The sequence below is a fragment of the Hemicordylus capensis genome, chromosome 2 (assembly GCF_027244095.1).
Source record: "Hemicordylus capensis ecotype Gifberg chromosome 2, rHemCap1.1.pri, whole genome shotgun sequence".
NCBI classification, from domain to species: domain Eukaryota; kingdom Metazoa; phylum Chordata; class Lepidosauria; order Squamata; family Cordylidae; genus Hemicordylus; species Hemicordylus capensis.
This window is the reverse complement of record NC_069658.1, coordinates 395,613,367-395,634,177: the sequence shown is the minus strand read 5'-3', so window position 1 is coordinate 395,634,177 and position 20,811 is coordinate 395,613,367. Positions and strand designations below refer to the sequence as shown.

Genomic DNA, 20,811 nt, shown 5'->3' with positions numbered 1-20,811 from the left:
TCCAGATAAGATGGAGATACCTGTTGTGTTGGATTGGAACTCAGGAGACTATTTTGATCTGATGTTTCTAGATGGGGCCACAATACCCCAGAAGGAACAGTTACGCAGTCTGGGGGTACTTCTGGATCCAAACCTCTCCCTGGTGTCCCAGGTTGAGGCAGTGGCCAGAGGTGCTTTCTATCCGCTTCAACTGATATGCCAGCTGCGTCTATTTCTTGAGATAAACTACCTCGGCAGTGGTGCATATGCTGTCCACCTCCGGACTTGAACACTGCAATGCACTCTGTGAGACTGCCTTTGTACATAGTCCGGGAACTGCAGTATGTACAGAATGCTGCAACCAGGTTGGTGTCTGGGCCATCTCGGAAAGACCATATTACTCCTATACTAAAAGAGCTACACTGGCTACCAATAAATTTCTGGGCAAAATACCAGGTGCTGGTTATAACCTATAAAGCCCTAAACCGCTTAGGCCATGGATATTTAAGAGAATGTTCTCTTTGCCATTGACCCCTATTGATATCATCCCGAGGGGTTCGTCCTCTGTTGCCACTGGCTTGTCTGGTGGCTGTGCAGGGACAATCCTTCTCTGTTGCCACGCAGGGACACTGTAATATGCTTCCTGCTGAAATAAGAACCTCCCTATCTCTGACAACTTCTAAAGCAGGCTTCCCCAAACTGCGGCCCTCCAGATGTTGTTGAACTACAACTCCCAGCATACCCAGCCACAATAAACTGTGGCTAGGGATGCTGGGAGTTGTAGTTCAGCAACATCTGGAGGGCCGCAGTTTGGGGAAGCCTGTTCTAAAGTCTCTAAAGACTTATTTTTTCACTTTTTAAAACTGGACTGTGGTTTCAAATTGTTCTAAGGCTTTCATTTTTAATCTGTTTTGTGTTGTAAACCACCCAGAGATGCATGTTTGGTCTACAAATATGATAGATAAATAGAGAAGCAGACCAGTGGCAATGAACTCTATAGTGCGAGATTTCCCCCCTCCTCTGAACATAAGCATGCGTGTTTAGTGAAAGGTATTTCATCATATAAGGAAGGGACTATTATACTCTTCTGTAATGTACTGTAATGTAAGAGAGCCAGCGTGGTGTAGTGGTTAGAGTGCTGGACTAGGACTGGGGAGACCCGAGTTCAAATCCCCATTCAGCCATGAAACTAGCTGGGTGACTCTGGGCCAGACACTTTTCTCTCGGCCTAACCTACTTCACAGGGTTGTTGTGAACAGAAACCTAAGTATGTAGTACACCGCTCTGGGCTCCTTGGAGGAAGAGCCGGATATAAAATGTAAAATAATAATGATGATGATGGAGTACAACTTCGCTTTCTCAGATCTCCTGTTTGTTATATGCGTATTCAGCAGACCTTAGAATGCTGCCCTAGGAGAGGCCTTACCCTCAAGGTCTCTGCAGCGTTGGTCTGGGGCTGCACACCTAAGTCCCTGCAAACCCAGACCAATACTGCGGAGCCTTTGATGGTAAGGCCTATCGTAGGGCAGCATTCGAAGCAGGTGACACTCTTTGGTCCTCGCTATGTAGCTGAAACTAAATTGATGCAGGGGGCAGAAAATTTGGGGAAAGAACTGTTAAACTTGCTTCTGAATGCCTTTTGTGTTTCTCCACTTTAGAATGAGTTGCGGCCTCGCCTCTGCCAAATGAAGAAGGGCCCCAATGGCTATGGGTTCAACCTCCATAGTGACAAGTCCAAGCCAGGCCAATATGTTCGGGCTGTAGATCCAGACTCGCCAGCTGAATCTTCAGGACTGCGACCTCAAGATCGTATTATTGAGGTGTGTGTTACAGGGTGCATCAGCAGGCTGAGCGTGTGAGTGGTCATGAGTCAGTCACAAGACAACTAGAGGTAGTGTGGAAAGAGGACATGCAGCCAAAAAATAAATCATAAGCTAAATAGCAGGGTGGTTTCTCACTTCCCTGTACCATGCAACCGTGGCTATTGCAGGTCTGCCCAGTTTCATCCTGCCTACATCTTCTATCCTACAGTTTTCCTTCCTTAATTGTTGCTTGGTTTGCTGAAATGGTAGCAGAGTTCCATAGGGATCACTAAGGGCGAGTTAACTAAACTTCAGGAACCTACCCACTGCTCTTCTGTTAGTGAACCTGTTCAAATATAGCTTGTGATTAATCTCTCCCCCGCCTCCTTTATAGTTAGGGCTAGCATTCTATACCAAGTACAGGTAAAACTCGGAAAATTAGAATATCGTGCAAAAGTCCATTAATTTCAGTAATGCAAATTAAAAGGTGAAACTGATATATGAGACAGACGCATTACATGCAAAGCGAGATAAGTCAAGCCTTAATTTGTTATAATTGTGATGATCATGGCGTACAGCTCATGGAAACCCCAAATCCACAATCTCAGAAAATTAGAATATTACATGGAACCAAGAAGACAAGGATTGAAGAATAGAACAATATCGGACCTCTGAAAAGTATAAGCATGCATATGTATTCAGTACTTGGTTTGGGCCCCTTTTGCAGCAATTACTGCCTCAATGTGGCGTGGCATGGATGCTATCAGCCTGTGGCACTGATGAGGTATTATGGAAGACCAGGATGCTTCATTAGCGGCCTTCAGCAATTCTGCATTGTTTGGTCTCATGTCTCTCATCCTTCTCTTGGCAATGCCCCATAGATTCTCTATGGGGTCAGGTCAGGCGAGTTTGCTGGCCAATCAAGCACAGTACACTGTATACTTTTCAGAGGTCTGATATTGTTCTATTCTACAATCCTTGTCTTCTTGGTTCCATGTAATATTCTAATTTTCTGAGATTGTGGATTTGGGGTTTTCATGAGCTGTACGCCATGATCATCACAATTATAACAAATTAAGGCTTGACTTATCTCGCTTTGCATGTAATACGTCTGTCTCATATATCAGTTCCACCTTTTAATTTGCATTACTGAAATTAATGGACTTTTGCACGATATTCTAATTTTCTGAGTTTCACCTGTATTTTCAAAATCACATTTTTCAAACAAAGGGGAAACTGCCAGTGAAGTGTTGGGAGTTTGGTTCCCACTTATTGACTTCAGTCATCTTTGCTTTTAATGTCTTTCCTATACTGTTCCAAATACCTAGGCAGGCAGTCTGACCTACCATAAGGGGATGGTAGTGGAGAGGGAAGTGGGAGAAAGATTTTTGTGGTTCTGAAATATTTTTAACTGGGGGTGGGGGGCAAAGGGTTTCTACAGTTGGTCTGCCTTTTGTGGGTGTGTGGAGGCTGTCAGTATGTATCCCACTTCTGTAGGAGAGTCTACGGAGAGAGGCAACTATATTTTATTTTCCTATGAATTATACCCTATTCTCAGCTAGGCTTCCTATGAGAGCCACAGTTCAGTGGTAGAAAGTCTTGGGTTCAATCCCTGGTATCTCCAAATAGGTCTGGGTGGGCGGGGGTGAGGGGATACCCTGGAGAGCTGCTTCCAGTCAATGTAGATAGTACTGAGCTGGATGGGCCAAGGGAGAAGAGAGCTGGTCTTGTGGTAGCACACATGACTTGACCCCTTAGCTAAGCAGGGTCTGCCCTGGTTGCATATGAATGGGAGACTAGAAGTGTGAGTACCATAAGATATTCCCCTCAGGGGATGGAGCCGCTCTGGGAAGAGCATCTAGGTTCCAAGTTCCCTCCCTGGCATCTCCAAGATAGGGTTGAGAGAGATTCCTGCCTGCAACCTTGGAGAAACTGCTGCCAGTCTGTGAAGACAATACTGAGCTAGATGGAGCTATGCTCTGACTCAGTATATGGCAGCTTCCTATGTTGTTCCTAAGGGTCTGAGGCAGTAGAAGGCAGCTTCATATGCCCCCTCGCTCTCCCTGCTGCCACTCTATCCCTTGCCTGGCACAACAGGGCCCACCTGGCTGCTCTAGGCATTCACCAAAAGGATAGGAACTGTGTAACTTAATGTTGCTTATGTGGGGTCTTGGCATCGGTGGATGCTTTCTCTTGCTATTGGCTGTTGTAGCACTATCAGTGTGATTTACAGAAGAACAAACAAATGGGTCCTCATTCTTGGGAGCTTGGAATCTAATTTTTTGAAATGGGGAAGAGGAGGAAGGATAAATGGGGAAGAAGCTGCAATCAGTTCAGTTACTGGCTTCTTTTCAGTTGGGGATGAGGACTAAAGGGAAAAGCTAAACTTCCTGTAGTTTGGGATCATTCCCCTGGCCCTGGGATACTGGGTAAATGTGAGTGCAAATCAAATGGGGGAGAACCCTTCCAGGAAGGAGTCCACAGAGCAAAATTCTCAGACAGTGTAGTGGATCCTCTGTGGATCAAGGAGCTATGGGTGAGTGATCTTTTGGATCAAGTTGTGAGACTGCGAGTCTTGGCTCAATGCAACATTGCTCTTGTGGGTCGCTTTGCTGAAAGGTTTTTTGAATCTCCGTACTAAGGGAGGACAAATGTATTAGTTGCCCTGACACCAATTACAGCCAGATCTTTCATGCTGGAGCTGTCCAGGGATTAGCAGAGAAGCCAGCAAAACCTCATTAAAATCAGATTTTCCTGAAGCGCTTAGCACTGGATTGCACAAGCAAGGTGCCAGGTGTGCATGGCCGGAGATGCACATAGACTAGATCACAGGCTTGCACCAGGCGTGTGGTATTGTTGTGTCGAAACTGGCCGTGAAATTGCTTGGCAAGCTTGGGTGTGTTGATGAAAGAGGCCAAAAGGAACTTCTCTCCTCCATCGCAGTTTCTGTAAACTAACCATACTCATTTATCTGCTTCCTAACCCCCTGTTGTGTCCATGGGTAGAATTGGCATGTAACTGTGTTAACATGCTGTGCTGCAGCCAGTGCTTTGGCTGGTAAATACCTACACACAGAACCTGCTCCCAGTCAACAGACTCCCATGTCGAGATGTTCTCTCTGCCCTAATTCATACTCCGATGACAGCAGCCTCCATGGGGTGGAGGAGCAGGTGGGTGGCCCTTGTCTCTGCTGCTCACCTCAAGTAAAGGAGCCAGGCACTCTTCCCTGAAGCCTAATCACATGGATGTCTAGCTTGAGAGACTGCTGCCACCATCACCAGCCCTTCTAGAAAGGAGAGCAAAAAACGAGGCTTCTGCATAAGCATCCTTATGGAGCAGACCTTGGCTTCTGCTGGCTTGAATGGAAGGTGGAGGGCGGAGAGCAATTTCTGCTGCCAGCATATATGAACAAAGTTGTTTCCCCCCACCCCCTCTTTCTCCTTGGTGTGTGCATAATACAATATTCAATTTTCCTTGGGCACACAGGTGCACAAACAAGCCTTACGCCTTTAAAAACACATGACTGTATGGAGTTATCTTATACTGAGTAAGTCCAGTGGGCCATCTAGCCCAGTACACTCTCCTCTGACTGTCAGCAGCTCTTCCAGGTCACAGAAAGAGCTTTTCCAGCCCTGCTATCGGAAATCCCTTTTTAACTGGAGAGGCCAGAGATCAAACTGGAGAACCTATGTAGTGTTTGAAGAATACGGAGAGGAGATCTGGTCTTGTGGTAGCAAGCATGACTTGTCCCCTTAGCTAAGCAGGGTCCACCCTGGATGCATATGAATGGGGAACTAGTAGTGTGAGCACTGTAAAATATCCCCCTTAAGGGATGGAGCTGCTCTGGGAAGAGCAGAAGGTTCCAAGTTCCCTCCCTGGCAGCATCTCCAAGACAGGGCTGAGAGAGATTCCTGCCTGCAACCTTGGAGAAGCCGCTGCCAGTCTGTGTAGACAATGAGCTAGATTGACCTATGGTCTGACTCGGTATTAGGCAGCTTCCAATGTTCCTATGAATACCTAGTGTTGTGGTTAGTCTTCAACTAGGACTGCCGGGAGACCCAGGTTCAAACCTTCACTTGGGCAGCCTAACTTTATCTCACAGGGTTATTAGGATAAAATGTGAGGGGGAAGTGTGTGTGTCACTCCAAGCTTCTTGGACAAAGGGTGGGAATAGTTATTCATACAAAGCATGTGCTCTGCCATTGAGCTGTGCTGTTAAATGTGAGATGTTGACAGATACTCAGCAGGTGCTTGGCTTTCTCAAAGGATGAGCTGGGAACTGCCCCTGGGGACTGATGCCCATGGTACTCCCTACTCTCAGTATCTGTTGGGCCTAGAACTCTAATCTCTTTGACCACCAGTCTCTTGAAAAGGATGTTGGCACCATTCACAATAAATTCTGTGAACACTTTAGCAGTTACAGAATTCAAGACAGGCAGGACATGTCTGTGTGTGTCGTTTGAGAGTGCCCTATGCATTCAGGTCAGAGGGAAGAACTAGAGCCTGATTCAGATGTTATCCAAAAGCCCCGCTGTAGCCATGTACAGCAAGATGAAGGGTGGGGGGAGTTCTACCCCTGCTGTGTCAATCGCCCCGTGTGTTCCAACACCCAAGGTTACGAAAGGGCTTGTCTGGAGTGGGGCGAGCCATCACAGGGAAGACTCTTCAGACAAGCCTTGTTTTTGTGAATGTAGTGATAGCAGCCCAGCTTCTGGTAATCCTTAGAAGAACACAAGAATAACTTCTTAAATTGCAGTTAACGTAAGAGGCTGCAGAAGCTCTTCTAGTGTGTCCAAACTAGGGATGTGCATGAACCAGTTTGTAGGCCCTTGTATGGAACCGGTTTGAAAGTCCGGCAGTTGAGCCAGTTCGAAAGTAAGTGTGTGTGTGTGTGTGTGTGTGTGTGTGTGTGTGTGTGTGTGTGTGTAATAGCTTTAAAGACCAGGGAGGGTGCTCTTCCTCCCCCGCTGGTGCTGTGCTTTAAAAGGGTCCCATGGGGCATCAGTGTACCTCCGGTGTGCTCGTGCACATCACGCTCACACACATTACAAACACGCACCGGGCACTTCCGAGTACTTCCAGTCCGCCGTGCACTGGGGTGGCAAGGAGGTATGCTGCCGCCCCGTGGGACTGTTTTAAAAATGTAGTGAAAGCACTTTTAACACACATCTGCCTCCATTTTTAAAGAAGTTCACAGACAGCTTTAACAACTTTCATACATGACAGCAGGGGAAACATGGCTGGGGGGTGGGTGGAGGTGCACCCTCCCTGGCCCTTAAAACTATCCTCTCCCCCCATTTTTGAACCAGCAGTCATTGGTTCTGTGCACATCCCTAGTCCAGACCTCGCACCAATTTGTGTGTGTGGTTTTCTCTTAAACAAGACCTACTACTGAGACCCCATAAGTTGTTGTCAAACTTGCTGTTACTTTAAAAAAGGGGGGGGTTGAATGCTCGGCATGCTCCCCTCGATTGGAATAAGAGTAGTGGGATACCAGATGATAGGAATTGGAGGTACCCAGTCTCAGCTCAGATTGAATTATTGTATCCTTTAGGCTCCGTGCAGTATTGCAGACCACTCACCCTTTCTCTTGGCCTGCCTGTTGTGTCATGCATGGTGCTGTTCTCCTGAGATAGAAGGCAGGATGTGGTTCTGGTGACTTTATTATCTTGAACGGAGTCCTCAAGGAAACTTCCCCAAGAAGCCCAGACGCCTCTAACACGATGTTTTGAATGATAAAAATAATCTGCAGCAGACTACTATGGCTGCATTTCCTTCACTCAGAAACTTCCGAGAGAATAAAACTAATTAAAATCCTTGCCAAACTTCTGGCAGTCCCCAAGTGTCAGTGTTCTGAGCTCCTAAACCTATAGTACTCTGAAAACCTCATTGCATTAAGTGACCTAGTAAAGTTCCTAGAAATGATTAACACTACCAGAGAATGGAGAGAAACTAGATATGGATATAGTCCAGGATGCTTTAAAGGTAGTATGCCATCGAGTTGGTGTCAACTCCTGGTGACCACAGAGCCCTGTGGTTGTCTTTGGTAGAATATAGGAGGGATTTACCATTGCCATCTCCTACACAGTATGAGATGATGCCTTTCAGCATCTTTTCCTATCTTGCTGCTGCCCGATATAGGTGCTTCCCATAGTCTGGGAAACATACTAGCAAGGATTCGAACCAGCAACCTCTGGCTCGCTAGTCAAGTCATTTCCCACTGCACCATTAGGTAGTTTTCAGGATGCATACTGATAGTAAAATGTTGGCAGATAGAATGGAATTATGTTACCTGTTGCTTTTGAAAGGGATGGCATATTCCTTTTGACACTGTACAGTCCTGCTGTAGCTGCCACTAATGGTACTAGTGTGACTGGTATTAGAGTATCTCCTTAGACAGAAATGCCATCTTGGTACCTGCCCAAATATCTGTCTGTATGGTTTCAACTCATGTTGTTCTCATCACAGGTGAATGGGATCTGCATGGAAGGCAAGCAGCATTCTGATGTAGTTTCAGCCATAAGATCTGGTGGCGATGAAACTAAGCTGTTGGTGGTGGATACCTTAACAGATGAATTTTTCAAGAAGTGCAGAGTCAGCCCTTCTGAGGCACACCTGACAGGTAAGGCATCCATGGTGGTAAAAACAGTATTTTACCCATTATACAGGATTTAATGAAAATCTGTTCCCATTGTGATTTGAAAGGTGTGTAATAACATATTAAAAACAAAGCTAGCTTGGATGCTTTTACTTTGGATCCTATTGGCTTTTCTCTGGATTAATTTATCAAGTTGCAAATTTCAAGATCTGTATGGATAAACTCTAATGTGAATTCAGATGTTTGCAGTACACAAGTCCAGTGCAGACATGATTTTTGCTCTCTGAAAACTGGTTTTCTCTTTGGGAACCCACCTCAGAACGGATGCCACCCTTCTCCTCTCCCGTCTGAGTAAATGTACCCCTTTCTTCCTCTGCTGGAAGTACTTCTATGCAATTGTGCAGAAATAAATTGGCTGTGCATGGGTCAACCCAACGGGGTGGTGTATATTTGTATCAGATTTTGAAAGAGAGCTGATGTGGCAGGCGGGCTGGGAGGAACACCATGGTCATGATTTAGTCCGTGGTTCCCAGCCTTTGTTGAACTACAGCTCCTGTTGGCCACTGTGGCTGGGGATGATGGGAGTTGTTGTTCAGCAACACCTGGGGACCCGAGGTTGGGAACCCCGGACTAAAGCATGACCACTGTCTCTTCTCCACCCATTGCACAAATTCCAACACAAATATACAGCATCCCGTTGTGTTGATGCCTGCACCATTTATTTCTGCTCAGTTGCATAGAAGCAATTATGCCGTAGCACAGAAGAGTTTACACAGCCATTGCATACCCTAAGACACTAACACAGTTGGCTTAGGAAGTCTGCTTTAATGTTGCATTTGCCTGTAGCAAACAGTCTGGAACAATACCATCCCAGCATAGCTCTCTCCTATAGGCTGTTTGCTGGTGTCTCTTGTATCTTTTTTTTTTTTTTTTAAGATTGTGAGTCCCTTTGGGATAAGGAGCCCTCTTTCTTACCCCTTTTACTTGAGTAAACCACTTTGAAAACATTTGCTGTTGAAAAGCAGTATATAAACATTCTTAATAATGGTAGGTGATCCTAAAGGTAAAGTGTGCTGTTGAGTCGATGTCAACTCCTGGCGACCATAGAGCCCTGTCTTTGATGGAATACAGGAGGGATTTACCATTGCCTCCAGTATGAGGTGATGTCTTTCAGCATCTTCCTATATCACTACTGGATATAGGTGTTTCCCATAGTCTGGGAAACATACCAGCGGGGATTCAAACCAGCAACCTTTGGCTTGCTAGTCAAGTCGTTTCCCCGCTGTGCCATTAGGTGGTTTCCATGTGATCCTACCATTTGTTAAATGCTGGTGGCTAATCATCCCAAGCTGAGTGACTTCTGTGCATGTCCTCCATAATGTGTGCATTCATCAGATGCAAACACAACTGTTTCACCCAAGTATACTTGCAGAGATAGTGACTTCTGTGTTGGAAAATCGTTATTCAGCTCTTGGTTCACTCTCCAGAATTACACTTGCAGGAAAGAGAGCAGTGTGAAGTCAATGCGACCTAGTGTAGACCAAAGGTTCTTAAGGCTGTAGACGTCCATTCCATACTATATAGTGCTCCATGACTATACTAGTGTTCCTCTTTCTAACCAATTAACAGCTCATCGTAGTAGGGAGAGAGTTCAATAGTTGATATTAATACTGCACACATGGTGGTTCTGTCTGGTTCTTGAGCCTCCACTTCTGCTGTGGGCATTCCTTATGCTCATGGGTAGGTGTGGCAGAACGAAGGAAGTGCTGCAAGGGCGATTAAACTTGCCGTGACACTCATGAGCTTCGCAATAAGGGAGGAGGAGGAACAAGCTCTCTGGAATCCCTTAATTAATCCAGTTAGCCTCCGTAATTTCCTCCAAAATAGCTTATTGGGTACATTGTGTTGCAATGCCTTGCATTGTCTTGTTTTGCTCCTCCCAAGGCTAGCAACACATTAAACTTTGCAGAATAAGAGCATGCATAAACCCTTGGGTTATCTGCACAACAGAATACAGTATTTCTTGGTGCAGACTTCTGGGTTGGATTTCTTGTGCAGCGGGGAAATGACTTTATTAGCAAGCCCATTTGAATCCACACTGGTATGTTCCCCAGACTATGGGAAACACCTATATGGGGCAGCGGTGATACAGGAAGATGCTGAAAGGCATCGTCTCATACTGCACAGGAGGAGGCAATGGTAAACTCCTCCTATATTCTACCAAAGACAACCACAAGGCTCTGTGAGTGCCAGGAGTCCACACCTACTTGAAGGCTCACTTTACCCTTTAATATTCCCCAATAGCCAAATTTTAGCTATGGGGTTTTGAGTCTTGACCAGCTGCTTGCCCAGTGCCCAGAAAATGAAGTGCACACTCCAGAAATCAGTTTTAAAAATTATTGGCGTTAATTAAAAATAGGTTGGAAGAGCTGATCCTAAAAAAGTCTAAACATATTAAATAATTTAGTAGATATATCTCACCATGCCAGGCAGTCTGCAAAACAGTCTCAGCAATACAAAGGATGGAACCCAGAACAGGAGACCCAATAAAAATTAAAAGATAAAAAAATCCCACACACAAAAACTATAGCTAGAGCTTGAAGCTCAAAGCTAGGAAAAATAAAGAAAAGGAAGGAAAAATTCGAATATTCAGATCCATGGCTTCAACGCTTATAGTCCCTTTTCCTCAGGGGAAAGTCTTAGCCTCCCACGGAGATGGGTTTTGGGGTACTTCTTAGTTTTTAATAGAAGATACCACCCATCTTAATCAGAAAGATGTCATTTAGAATATAATTTAAAATTGATTGCTGTCACCTCTCTTGCAAAAATATATTGGGATTAGGTGATCTCATTTGATTAGAACCAAAGAGCAGACTCTTAGCAGAAAAACTCTGTGTGTGGTGTTGTAGTAGTTCCAGTTTGAAACAGTCCAACTATGGTATCTAATTTGCCTAGTTGACCCTTCACCATGCAAAGCTTCCTCTTCTTCCCAGCTTGCAAAGCAATCTTTAAAAATAACTTATCAGCAGAACCTTTATGAACAGACTCAAGCCAATGTATATGGCTCTGGATTAAAAGCATAGAAGTCCCTCATGTGACGATGTGATTAAAATGTTAATATTACATAATGAGATTAATTATGTGACCATATGAGATACATGGGGTGGGTGGGTATGTATGTATAAAGAATAATGCAAGTCCCATTCTCCTTCAGGGGATGGGGAATGCAGGGAATTTACTCTAGAATATCTGCATCAATGGACGGCTGTGCATTGCTTGGTTGTTCTCTGTCTGGGAATGCTTTTGGGGTGCAGCGTATAGAACCCCTCCAGTATTCTAACATTTTTTTCTCACTTTGCCACAATTTGGGCAGTGCGTTGAGTCCCAGCACTTCTAAAAAGGCTCATGTGGATCAACAGTATTGACATCTTGTCTGTGGCGCTGTGTGCCTCCTGCCAGGATTAATGCTTACGTGCCAGTACAAACATGGACTGTGATGCATCCACAGTCCAAAAGAGCCAGGACATGTTACCATGGGGCCTGAGTAAATAGAGAAATTTGCTCCGCTCAAAACTGCATTAAGCTTTAAGTGCTGTTTAATGCAGTATAGGGACACCTCTTGCCCTCATCTACTTCTTAGCTTTACTGGTGGAGAGATTACTGTATGTTGAAGGTAGGCTTGTTGTGAAAATAACTTTAGTTGGGGTATGACATGGATGTGGATTTTTCATGGGGATGTTTGGCTTTTGGATCATGGCTGGGGAGTTGAAGGCAACTGAGCAACCAGAGCAAATTGTGATCTTGGTTTCCTAGCAACTTGGCCTTGGTTAGGTCACTTTTATTTTCTGTAAAACTACGGTTTTGCTGAGAAGGCCTGCATGAGCAGACTTGGTTAAAGCTTCTCTCTATACTCTGTGTGTTGCTCCCCGGAATTTTTCCTTGTGTCTGTAATTTTCTCATCTCTTGCTAGTGGGTATCTCTCAATATCCTTCTCTCTCAGATCCAGGGATTGATGTAGTTGAGTTAATGTGCTGCTTCCCACAATCATTCCCAACCAATGCATAGGTACATAGGAGGAAGGCTAGCCACACTGACAGTGAAACTCAGAGCAGTTGTTACCACACTTATGCCACACATTTGCGTGGGTAAAAGTACACAAATGTACCTAGGATTGAGACACCTGGTTTGGATAAACCAGAGGACACCTTAAACTTGTTTGTTCTCCTAATGAATGGCATCTTGATAGCATGGAAACCAAATAGGAATGTAAAATAGTAAAACCTGTAAACCTTAGTCTTGCCATTAATATACTGCAGCTGGTATTTAAAATGGAATATAACTTATTGATGTTGTAATGTCTAATATGAACTAGCTTCCACATAATTGCTATAGAAATGAAGTCCCATTTTTGGTAGTGTTGAGCCTTCAAACATCATCACCACATAGATCATGGTTTTGGGCAATTACTTTTCCAGCGCAGTAAGTACACCCATATTTTGAAGCTGAACTGATAAAAAAGAAGTAATGCCTGAAATGACTTTGGGCAAATGACAGGCAATAGGGCAGTTCCCATGATAAACATGTAGGAGAAGCCCCCTACCCTGATATGAGAGCCGGGCACTCTCCCGACTTTTGATTGTGTGTTAGAGAAAAGCAAGGCAGGGAGCTTAACTATTTCCCCCACCTACCTCACTCAGAAGCTGGGGAACAAGCTCCCCATCTCCAACCTTGTGTTTATCTAACACACGACTGAAAATCAGAAGCGTGCCGAACTCCCGAACTAGGGTAGGAGGCTTCCCCTACTCTAACGTTGTTCAGTGTTGAATATAATATTGTGTTAAATAATTGTGCCGCCTATAGATGAAGGTTTGGGGCAGCATACAAATTTGGTAGATAAATAAAGTCCAAATATAAACTGCGCAATATAGAGCTGAGAGATTCAAACAGCACTGGAGCAATAGTGAACCATTTGATGCTGAAATATTCCTCTGTTTCATGTGAAAAAGGAGATGGCATTTGTTGGTCTTTGGCAGTTCCAGAACACACAATGCACACACCATACAAAGCACGCACCATGAGATGCTGTCTGTAAGTGTAACTGATTTTTACACAGGGTTGAGTTTTGCCAAACCTGAATACTGGGTATCTAAGACAGAGTAACTTTGACTAGAGAATATTATGACAATTGTGTGGATTATCTCTGGGAGAACTTGAAAAACTTGAAAAATGCCATTAAAGTAGCTTTCACCACTGACTGCTAGAGAGCATTAACTGCAGAAAGCTTGGTATTATGCTGAAAATTGGGACCTTCAGGCTATAGTTCTACGGACCAAAAGTATGGCAAAATGACTTACAGTGAAAACCCTTGTGGAAGTCTTAACTCTACAGTGGAAAGATGGGATTTGGCAAGCTGTGCCTTGGCATATATACTGAACAATGCAAGCAACATTGTCCTTGCCAACACAGCAAGCTGTGTTGTATGGGAACCTGTCCATTCTTTTTGCCTGTACTCTGCAGCTAGCCATAAATGTTGGATTTTCTTTAGTGTGGATTATGCTGTTGCAGCTGCAAATGGACTAGTAGCCCCCTGGCTGCAGAAGGACTTGAAAGAAAAACACAGCTTCAGATTAAGTAACGCCAGCTGATCCAGCAGTGTAGAAGTTGCTGGAAATTCAGCAGATGGCATGTTTAAAAGACTGAGCAAAGGTGGGCTATGACGGCTGTGCTTTTGAGATAGCTCTGAAACAAAAGAATTGGATGCCTGAACACTTCAGCCAAACAGAGCCAGCGTGGTGTAGTGGTTAGAGTGCTGGACTAGGACCAGGGATACCTGAGTTCAAATCCCCATTCAGCCATGAGACTTGCTGGGTGACTCTGGGCCAGTCACTTCTCTCTCAGCCTAACCTACTTCACAGGGTTGTTGTGAGGAGAAACCAAAGTATGTAGTACACTGCTCTGGGCTCCTTGGAGGAAGAGCGGGAAAGAAATGTTTGTTTTTTTTAAAGATGAGCATTGGAAATTAAAAGAAGATAGCTTACTACTGTTTTCCACTCTAGAATGTGCTACACCTGCCATGTCTGCTGAAGGATGTTGCAAATTGGATAAATATTTGAAACAAACTGTCTTCAAGCTCTCTTTGGAAGCGAAGCTCCTATCAAAAATAGAAAAGTTGCTGATTTCAAGGCTACTGCTCTGTTGCTCTCTGGAACATCACACGAAATCTTGCCATAGCTGCCAAACCTGCTCTTATTGCCACCACATTAGACCCATGCCATAAACATATGATTTCCCCATCATCCAGATAGTGCTGTATCAAACCTTCTGCAACTTTCACCAATGTTAGGAAACAACAGAAGTGATAAGTATTGTGACTGAACCAGATTAGCTGATGAAACCAGTGTGGGGGATATGTGTGAAGCTGAGAAGTGCTATACTTCTAGTGAAGATTTTACTGGAAAGAATGTGGAGAATGCAGCAGTACTGGGAAAGTACTCTTGGGAACCTTGTCCACTGGAGCATAGTTTCCAAGGCTTAGGAAAACTGGCAAAGGGTTGCCTGTTCATTCTTAGATTCTGTGCCTGCCTAATAAGTGTTTTCTAATACTGGCTTTACTGTTAGTTGTCTGCACACGACTGACACCAGAACATGTAAAAATTCTTCTTCACAAAAATCAGCAGTATAGTTGAAACACAGCATTTATGTGGACTCTGGAGAGGTTTCCCCCCACACCCCCAAATCTGGAATGGTGAGCTTAACCAAAATGGTTAACCGATATAATTTCAATAGCTTAAACAGGTGGTACTTTAAAACATTTACATCCCTAAATCAAGTCATTAGAGACTTATGGATGTTCAGGTTAGAACAGCTGAATCCCTAAGGCAAAACTTGAGAACCGCTAAACAAGGAAAAGAAGCATTTGCGAAATGCAAACAGGCATAAGACACACAAATCACGTGCTGGATAGTAATACTCCTCAACTTTGTCCTAAATGGTTACAGAACGTGGTGGTATACTTGTTGAAAGGCTCTAGGTTTTAGGCATATGTAGTTGCCTCTACCACTCCACATGAATGCTGCATTTCAGCACTACCATTGAATTTGTTCTGGTGTCAGTCTTGTGCAGGTGGTTAACAATAAGGCCAGCATTATAAAACACCCATTCTGCAGGCACAGATGATCCTGGAATGCACAAGTCTTGGAAAATGCTGTATGCTGCTCCAGTGGACTGCATGCCAATGAAAGACCAGGTTTCTGGAATTCTTCCTCAGTTAATTTTCTACTGCATTACTTCCAGTGGCTCAGATCCAGACTACTGAAGTGGGTGTGTAACGTGAACTGTGCACCCACTTTGGAGGACAGGAGCAGTGTGCAGTGGGGAGGGCAAATTCTGGAGTTCCTAGCTTCCCCTCAGATCACCATGTAACTAGTATAAATACGTCTCTGAGTGTCACACATCCCTCAGACATACGTCTGTATGTTGCAGAGTGCCTCCAGGGGAAGGAGCAATGAGGGGATCAAACTTTGCCTCTTGTTCCTTCTCCTGCACTCTACAACACATACAAGTATGTCACTGAAGGCCATGTGACCCTCAGGGACATATTTCTGTCAGTTACTGGGCAATCTGAGTGGAAGGGAAAGGAAAGATTGTGCCATTGAGTCAGTGTTGACTCCTGGCGACCACAGAGCCATGTGGATTTCTTGGTAGAATACAGGAGTGGTTTACCATTGCCCTCTCCCGCGCAGTATCAGATGATGCCTTTCAGCACCTTCTTGTATTGCTGCTGACTGATATAGGAAATTTCCCATATTCTGGGAAACACACCAGCAGGGATTTGAACCAACAGCCTCCTGTCCTCTACACAGGTTGCTTCCCTGCTACATCATTAGGTGGCTGGTAGGAGTCCTGAAATTTGCTGTCCCCTCTGGCACAGCCTTAATGGGGAAGGCTGATGAAGCAAGTGCATGTACTTTGGTCATTTGGATTTGAGCCAGTATAATTTTACCTAAAAGCAAAACTATAGTGCTTCTCAGTTCCACATACTTTTCCCTACTGGTTCAGCTAATTAATGGGACGTGCTGGTCACCACACAAAGGTAGGTAGGGGTGTGTGTGTAGCAGGGAGCCTCTTTATGTAGCACTCATTAGTAGATAGCTGCAGGGCAGGGACATTCTTATGTTCCCTCTGCAGACAATGGATGTGGCTTTCCTGTAAAATATGCACTAAGTCGATTAGACTGCAGTAATCTTTTAGCTTTAGCAGACAACTTGGAAACAGGAGAGCTAATGAAATACAAAATCAGGCAGTTTTCTAACTCGAATGCAGATATATTTCTATCTCTGACACACTTTTCTAGTCACCAGGATGTAAAAACTAGTTTGTCCCAAAAGGACAAATGGCGGTGCCAGGGGCAATATGCAGCAATTAACCTGCATATCACTTGCATGAGTGGAATCTGGATCACAGCTGATGGTCACCTAAACAATTCACCAAAGCAGTTTTCTAAAAATGTTTTGCTGAACTTGCTCCCTATCCCCCTCTTGGCTTTCTAATACATTGTAAATGGTGGTCATCGTGAACTTATTTTGTGATGAAACTGGCTAGAAACTACTACCTAGAAACATGTAAGTGTGGAACCTTGAGATGGATGCAGCAGCCATCCAACTGCAGAAATGAGCTTCCACATTCACCTAGCATAAACAACATCACATGAGCTTAAAACTAACAAACAGTATTCAGTGCTGATTATTCACTGATTATTCTTTTATCACCAAAAGAAAACCGCCTACCTGCTTCAACAACAAAAAATAGACAAGTAATGATAGTCTCCCCTTTCTCTAACTCTTTTAAAATTTAAATTGTTATGTTTTTTGAGTTCTACTGTATTATCCAATTTTTATGTTGACTTTTTATCTTGTTAACTGCCCCCAGGGGTGGTGTATAGATAACTTCCACTATTTAAGGTGTGGCATAAGTTACATATGTAGGAAGCTGCCTTATATAAAATCACTCCTGGTCCATATAGCTAAATATTTTCTGCAGTGGCTCTCCAGATTTCAATCGGATGTTTCCCAATCCTACCTAGTGATACAAGGGCGTATGACTGCAAAGACTCTAGAGTTTGTGCATGTGGAAACAAATCGTGGAGATGGAACCAAGATGGCGACCGGTTAACAGCTCAACTCATGAGCTCCTGCCCCAGCCTGGGCTTTCCTCCCTTCCTGGGCATGCCTTTCTGGGGCTTTCCTCTGCCCAGGGGGAGGAAAAGATCTCGCAAGAGTCCTGATGACAACAGTGGAGGATGCATTGGAAAGAACAATCAATTTAAAATCAATGCCTTTCTCTCCCCCTAAGAGGCAGTAGCGGGAGATGTGAGCACTGTTAGTACCAAGAATATATTTACAGGTCTGGGCATGGAATCTCCCTCCCCTTCAGCCAAGGAGGCCGCTTCTTGCAAGCCAGCATCTTGGAAAACAGCTATAAATCAAACTCTTCAGATAACTGTCTCATCAGATGGCCGAGCGGGGAAGTGTCTCGAGACAGGGAGGCGGGGCCCCATGGCTCCCGACCACGCACCCCACCCCTCAATTGACCTCATCACTCTGCAACTCAGCGATGCCTGTTTAATTTCAGCGGAATCCCTAATCATTATCCTTGACAGGTTGAACATCATTGCAGGAAAAAATAGATAGTTGAAGACAGGTTTTTGACCAACGGGGTTAGAAAGACAGTTGATGTCAACAACTCCGGACCAGCCCCTCCCCCTGCATCTGACTCACTCCCCACACATAAGGCGCCTTCAGGGCTTTTGGGAATCAACAGTTATCCAAATTTCTATAGAGTTGTACAGACATCTCAGATTGTCCTTGAATTCCCCAGATAGGATTACTCGCAACTGGGCTGGCCATCAGGCAATTATTAACTCATTGTCTTGTCTCTGAAATTCAAAGACAAACTATTGGATTAGTTTCAGACTACTAGCTCCCCTCCAGACTGAATGTGAAAAAACTCTTTCTAAAATTTAAAAATACAGCAATGGTCTCAAAACTAATGCACTTGGCACATTGCCTGCAAATTTACAACATTGTGATGAGAGTTTGTTCAAATGCTTTAAGAAGTCTTATCTCTGGCCAAGAGATTCACAGCCCATCTGTCAAAGTATTTAACCCCACTCACAATAAATTCTCAAGACAAGCGTCAACTAACATCCTCCACAGAGATGGCTAATTTGCAACCTCACAATCCCATCTAAGATTAACTGCTCAAGCTAAAAATTAAACTTACTGCAGTTATGAAAAATATAAGGCCACAGCCAAGATTAGAAGGGGTCTCGTGCTTAACCTCAGAATCCAGAGGTGATCTGGATCTGGAAATTCAGCTATCACACGTAATCTCTCCAGCCTATCAACTCCAAAATCAGGTCATGCTTCAGACATAAGCAGCCAGACCAACCTGATGGAGGTAAACCCCCCACCACCACCACTCGCCACCTCACCCCACCCCACCCCCACACACCCAAAAAGGCTACTGATAGTGCACTTGTTGGACTTCTATTCAGAAACCAAAAGTGAAAATGACAGTGAAAGAGACAACCCTAGAGCTCTGTGTCTCAGGCTTTCCCCTGCCTCCCTGATTCCGGAGCTTGTGCTCCTTGCTTCTGACCCACACTTCGACAGTGTTACTGCTCGCCTCACCCCAGATTGTCCGCGCCACGGATCTTGAAGATCCTTCCTGCAGTGCCCCCTCATTCGACCCTAGGGCTGATGACTTCTATGATGGAAGAACTAGTTCACACAAGCTCTTTGGCATTCGATGAGAATGAAGAGCTGAGCCATGCAGCACCCCCGACCCTGCCTACAGCATCTCCTCATCAAGAGGCCCAGTGGCACAGCCCCACCCAAGGCCTTGGATCTGTGGAAGCGTCCACTGCCTTGCAGGGTCTTGGAACTGGCATATCTTTGGGCAGCGACTCTCACCTCAAACATTAGTGAGCTGAGCACTCAAGATAGCCTACCTGTATCGCTGCTGCCCAATATAGGAATTTCTCATATTCTGGGAAACACCAGTGGGGATTCGAACCAGCAACCTCTTGCTCCCGAGGCAAGTTATTTCCCTGCTGTGTCATTAGGTGGCTAGCTTTATACTATTAGAGTAGTAATTTTACTACTCTTTATACTATTAGAGTAGTAATTTTAAAGTAATAGTCTTATGGTTCCATAATGGTGTTTATTATTTTGAATCATGCTCTACTGTTCTATCTTATGCTGGTCTTGGACTGTAATAAAGATGATTGACTGAAACAAATCTTGGATAAGGTTTTTTGTGTTCTCTTTCAAAAATGTTTGTGGAGCCGAAAGATCCTCCAGCAAACTTTGCTGCTCCTTGGCTGCGTTAGTAGCTGTGCAGAACTGCTGGTTGTTGGCAGCTCTCACATTTTGCTCTCGGGTGTGGTCCTTTCGCAGCTCCCTTGGATGGTGTTGCTGACCGAACCTGTGAGCCACCTACTATAGCTGTGTTAGAGCAGAACAAAGCTAACACTTAGAAGGTGCTGTTGCCCTTTTAGCATGACACCTTAACCTCCTTCACAGCCCTGCAGCCACGTGAGGGCAGTTTTCCCGATAGTGTTACCCTGCGCGGCTGTGGGGGAAGTACCACAACCACATCGGCAGGGACAATCATGAGACTTTCCCACTTGATTTGCTGCCCTGTCAGGAGGAGGAGGGGTGAACCAAGAATGTGTTGTAAACCGCCCAGAGATGGGAGTTTGGGGCAGGAGAAAAATGTGCTAACATAAATAAATCCGTGGAAGACGCACAAGATTGCTCCTTCCCACAAAGCTGTGGCTACATTCACTCACTTGCTCCCATACACCCCTTTGTGGGGCGACAGCAAGGGGAAGCAGCTGTAGGTGTGCATGAAGGGAGCCCTTCTTGGGTGGGCTTCTGTGGCAGAGCACAACTGAAACAGCCCCACCTGTGTCAGGCTCTTGGCAGTTGCACAAGGGATATGTTAACTAGTAAAGGGAGAGCTATTTGGTGATAGAAATCCACTTTTTTTTAACAAACCGGACTTCACTAACTGCATGCTTTGTTTTGATTTTCCCTCAGGTTCCTTGCCAGAACCAGTTGCCAATGGTGATGTGGAAAAGGTAAAGACTGTGCCAAATACAGAGTCCATTGATGGTGTCTTATGTTAGGGACACTTCAAAAATTATAATTTGCTACACAAAATCACTTTCATGTGTTGGGGGAGGAAGTGTGGAAACTGTACAGAATTGCTTGTGGTGATCACCCCCACTGGAAGTATGTGCAATTGGGAATCTAACTGGCCGCCTCAGCATGCGTGTGCTCACACTACACACTTTAAAAGGGCGCCTGTGGGGAGATCTTCATACAGCTTCACTGGTTTGTGTTCTGTGCTGAAAACTTCCCATGT

The 20,811-nt window shown here is 44.7% G+C and overlaps 1 protein-coding gene across 1 annotated transcript in view; it reads left to right on the top strand.

Moving 5' to 3' along the window:
- NHERF1 (NHERF family PDZ scaffold protein 1) overlaps positions 1 to 20,811 on the top strand; it is a 76,092-nt gene that overhangs the window by 43,661 nt on the left and 11,620 nt on the right. Inside the window, exons 2-4 of the mRNA XM_053298975.1 lie at positions 1,638 to 1,799; positions 8,250 to 8,403; positions 20,484 to 20,524. Of these exons, the coding sequence (XP_053154950.1) occupies positions 1,638 to 1,799; positions 8,250 to 8,403; positions 20,484 to 20,524 (357 nt within the window). The remainder of the gene's footprint in view (positions 1 to 1,637; positions 1,800 to 8,249; positions 8,404 to 20,483; positions 20,525 to 20,811) is intronic.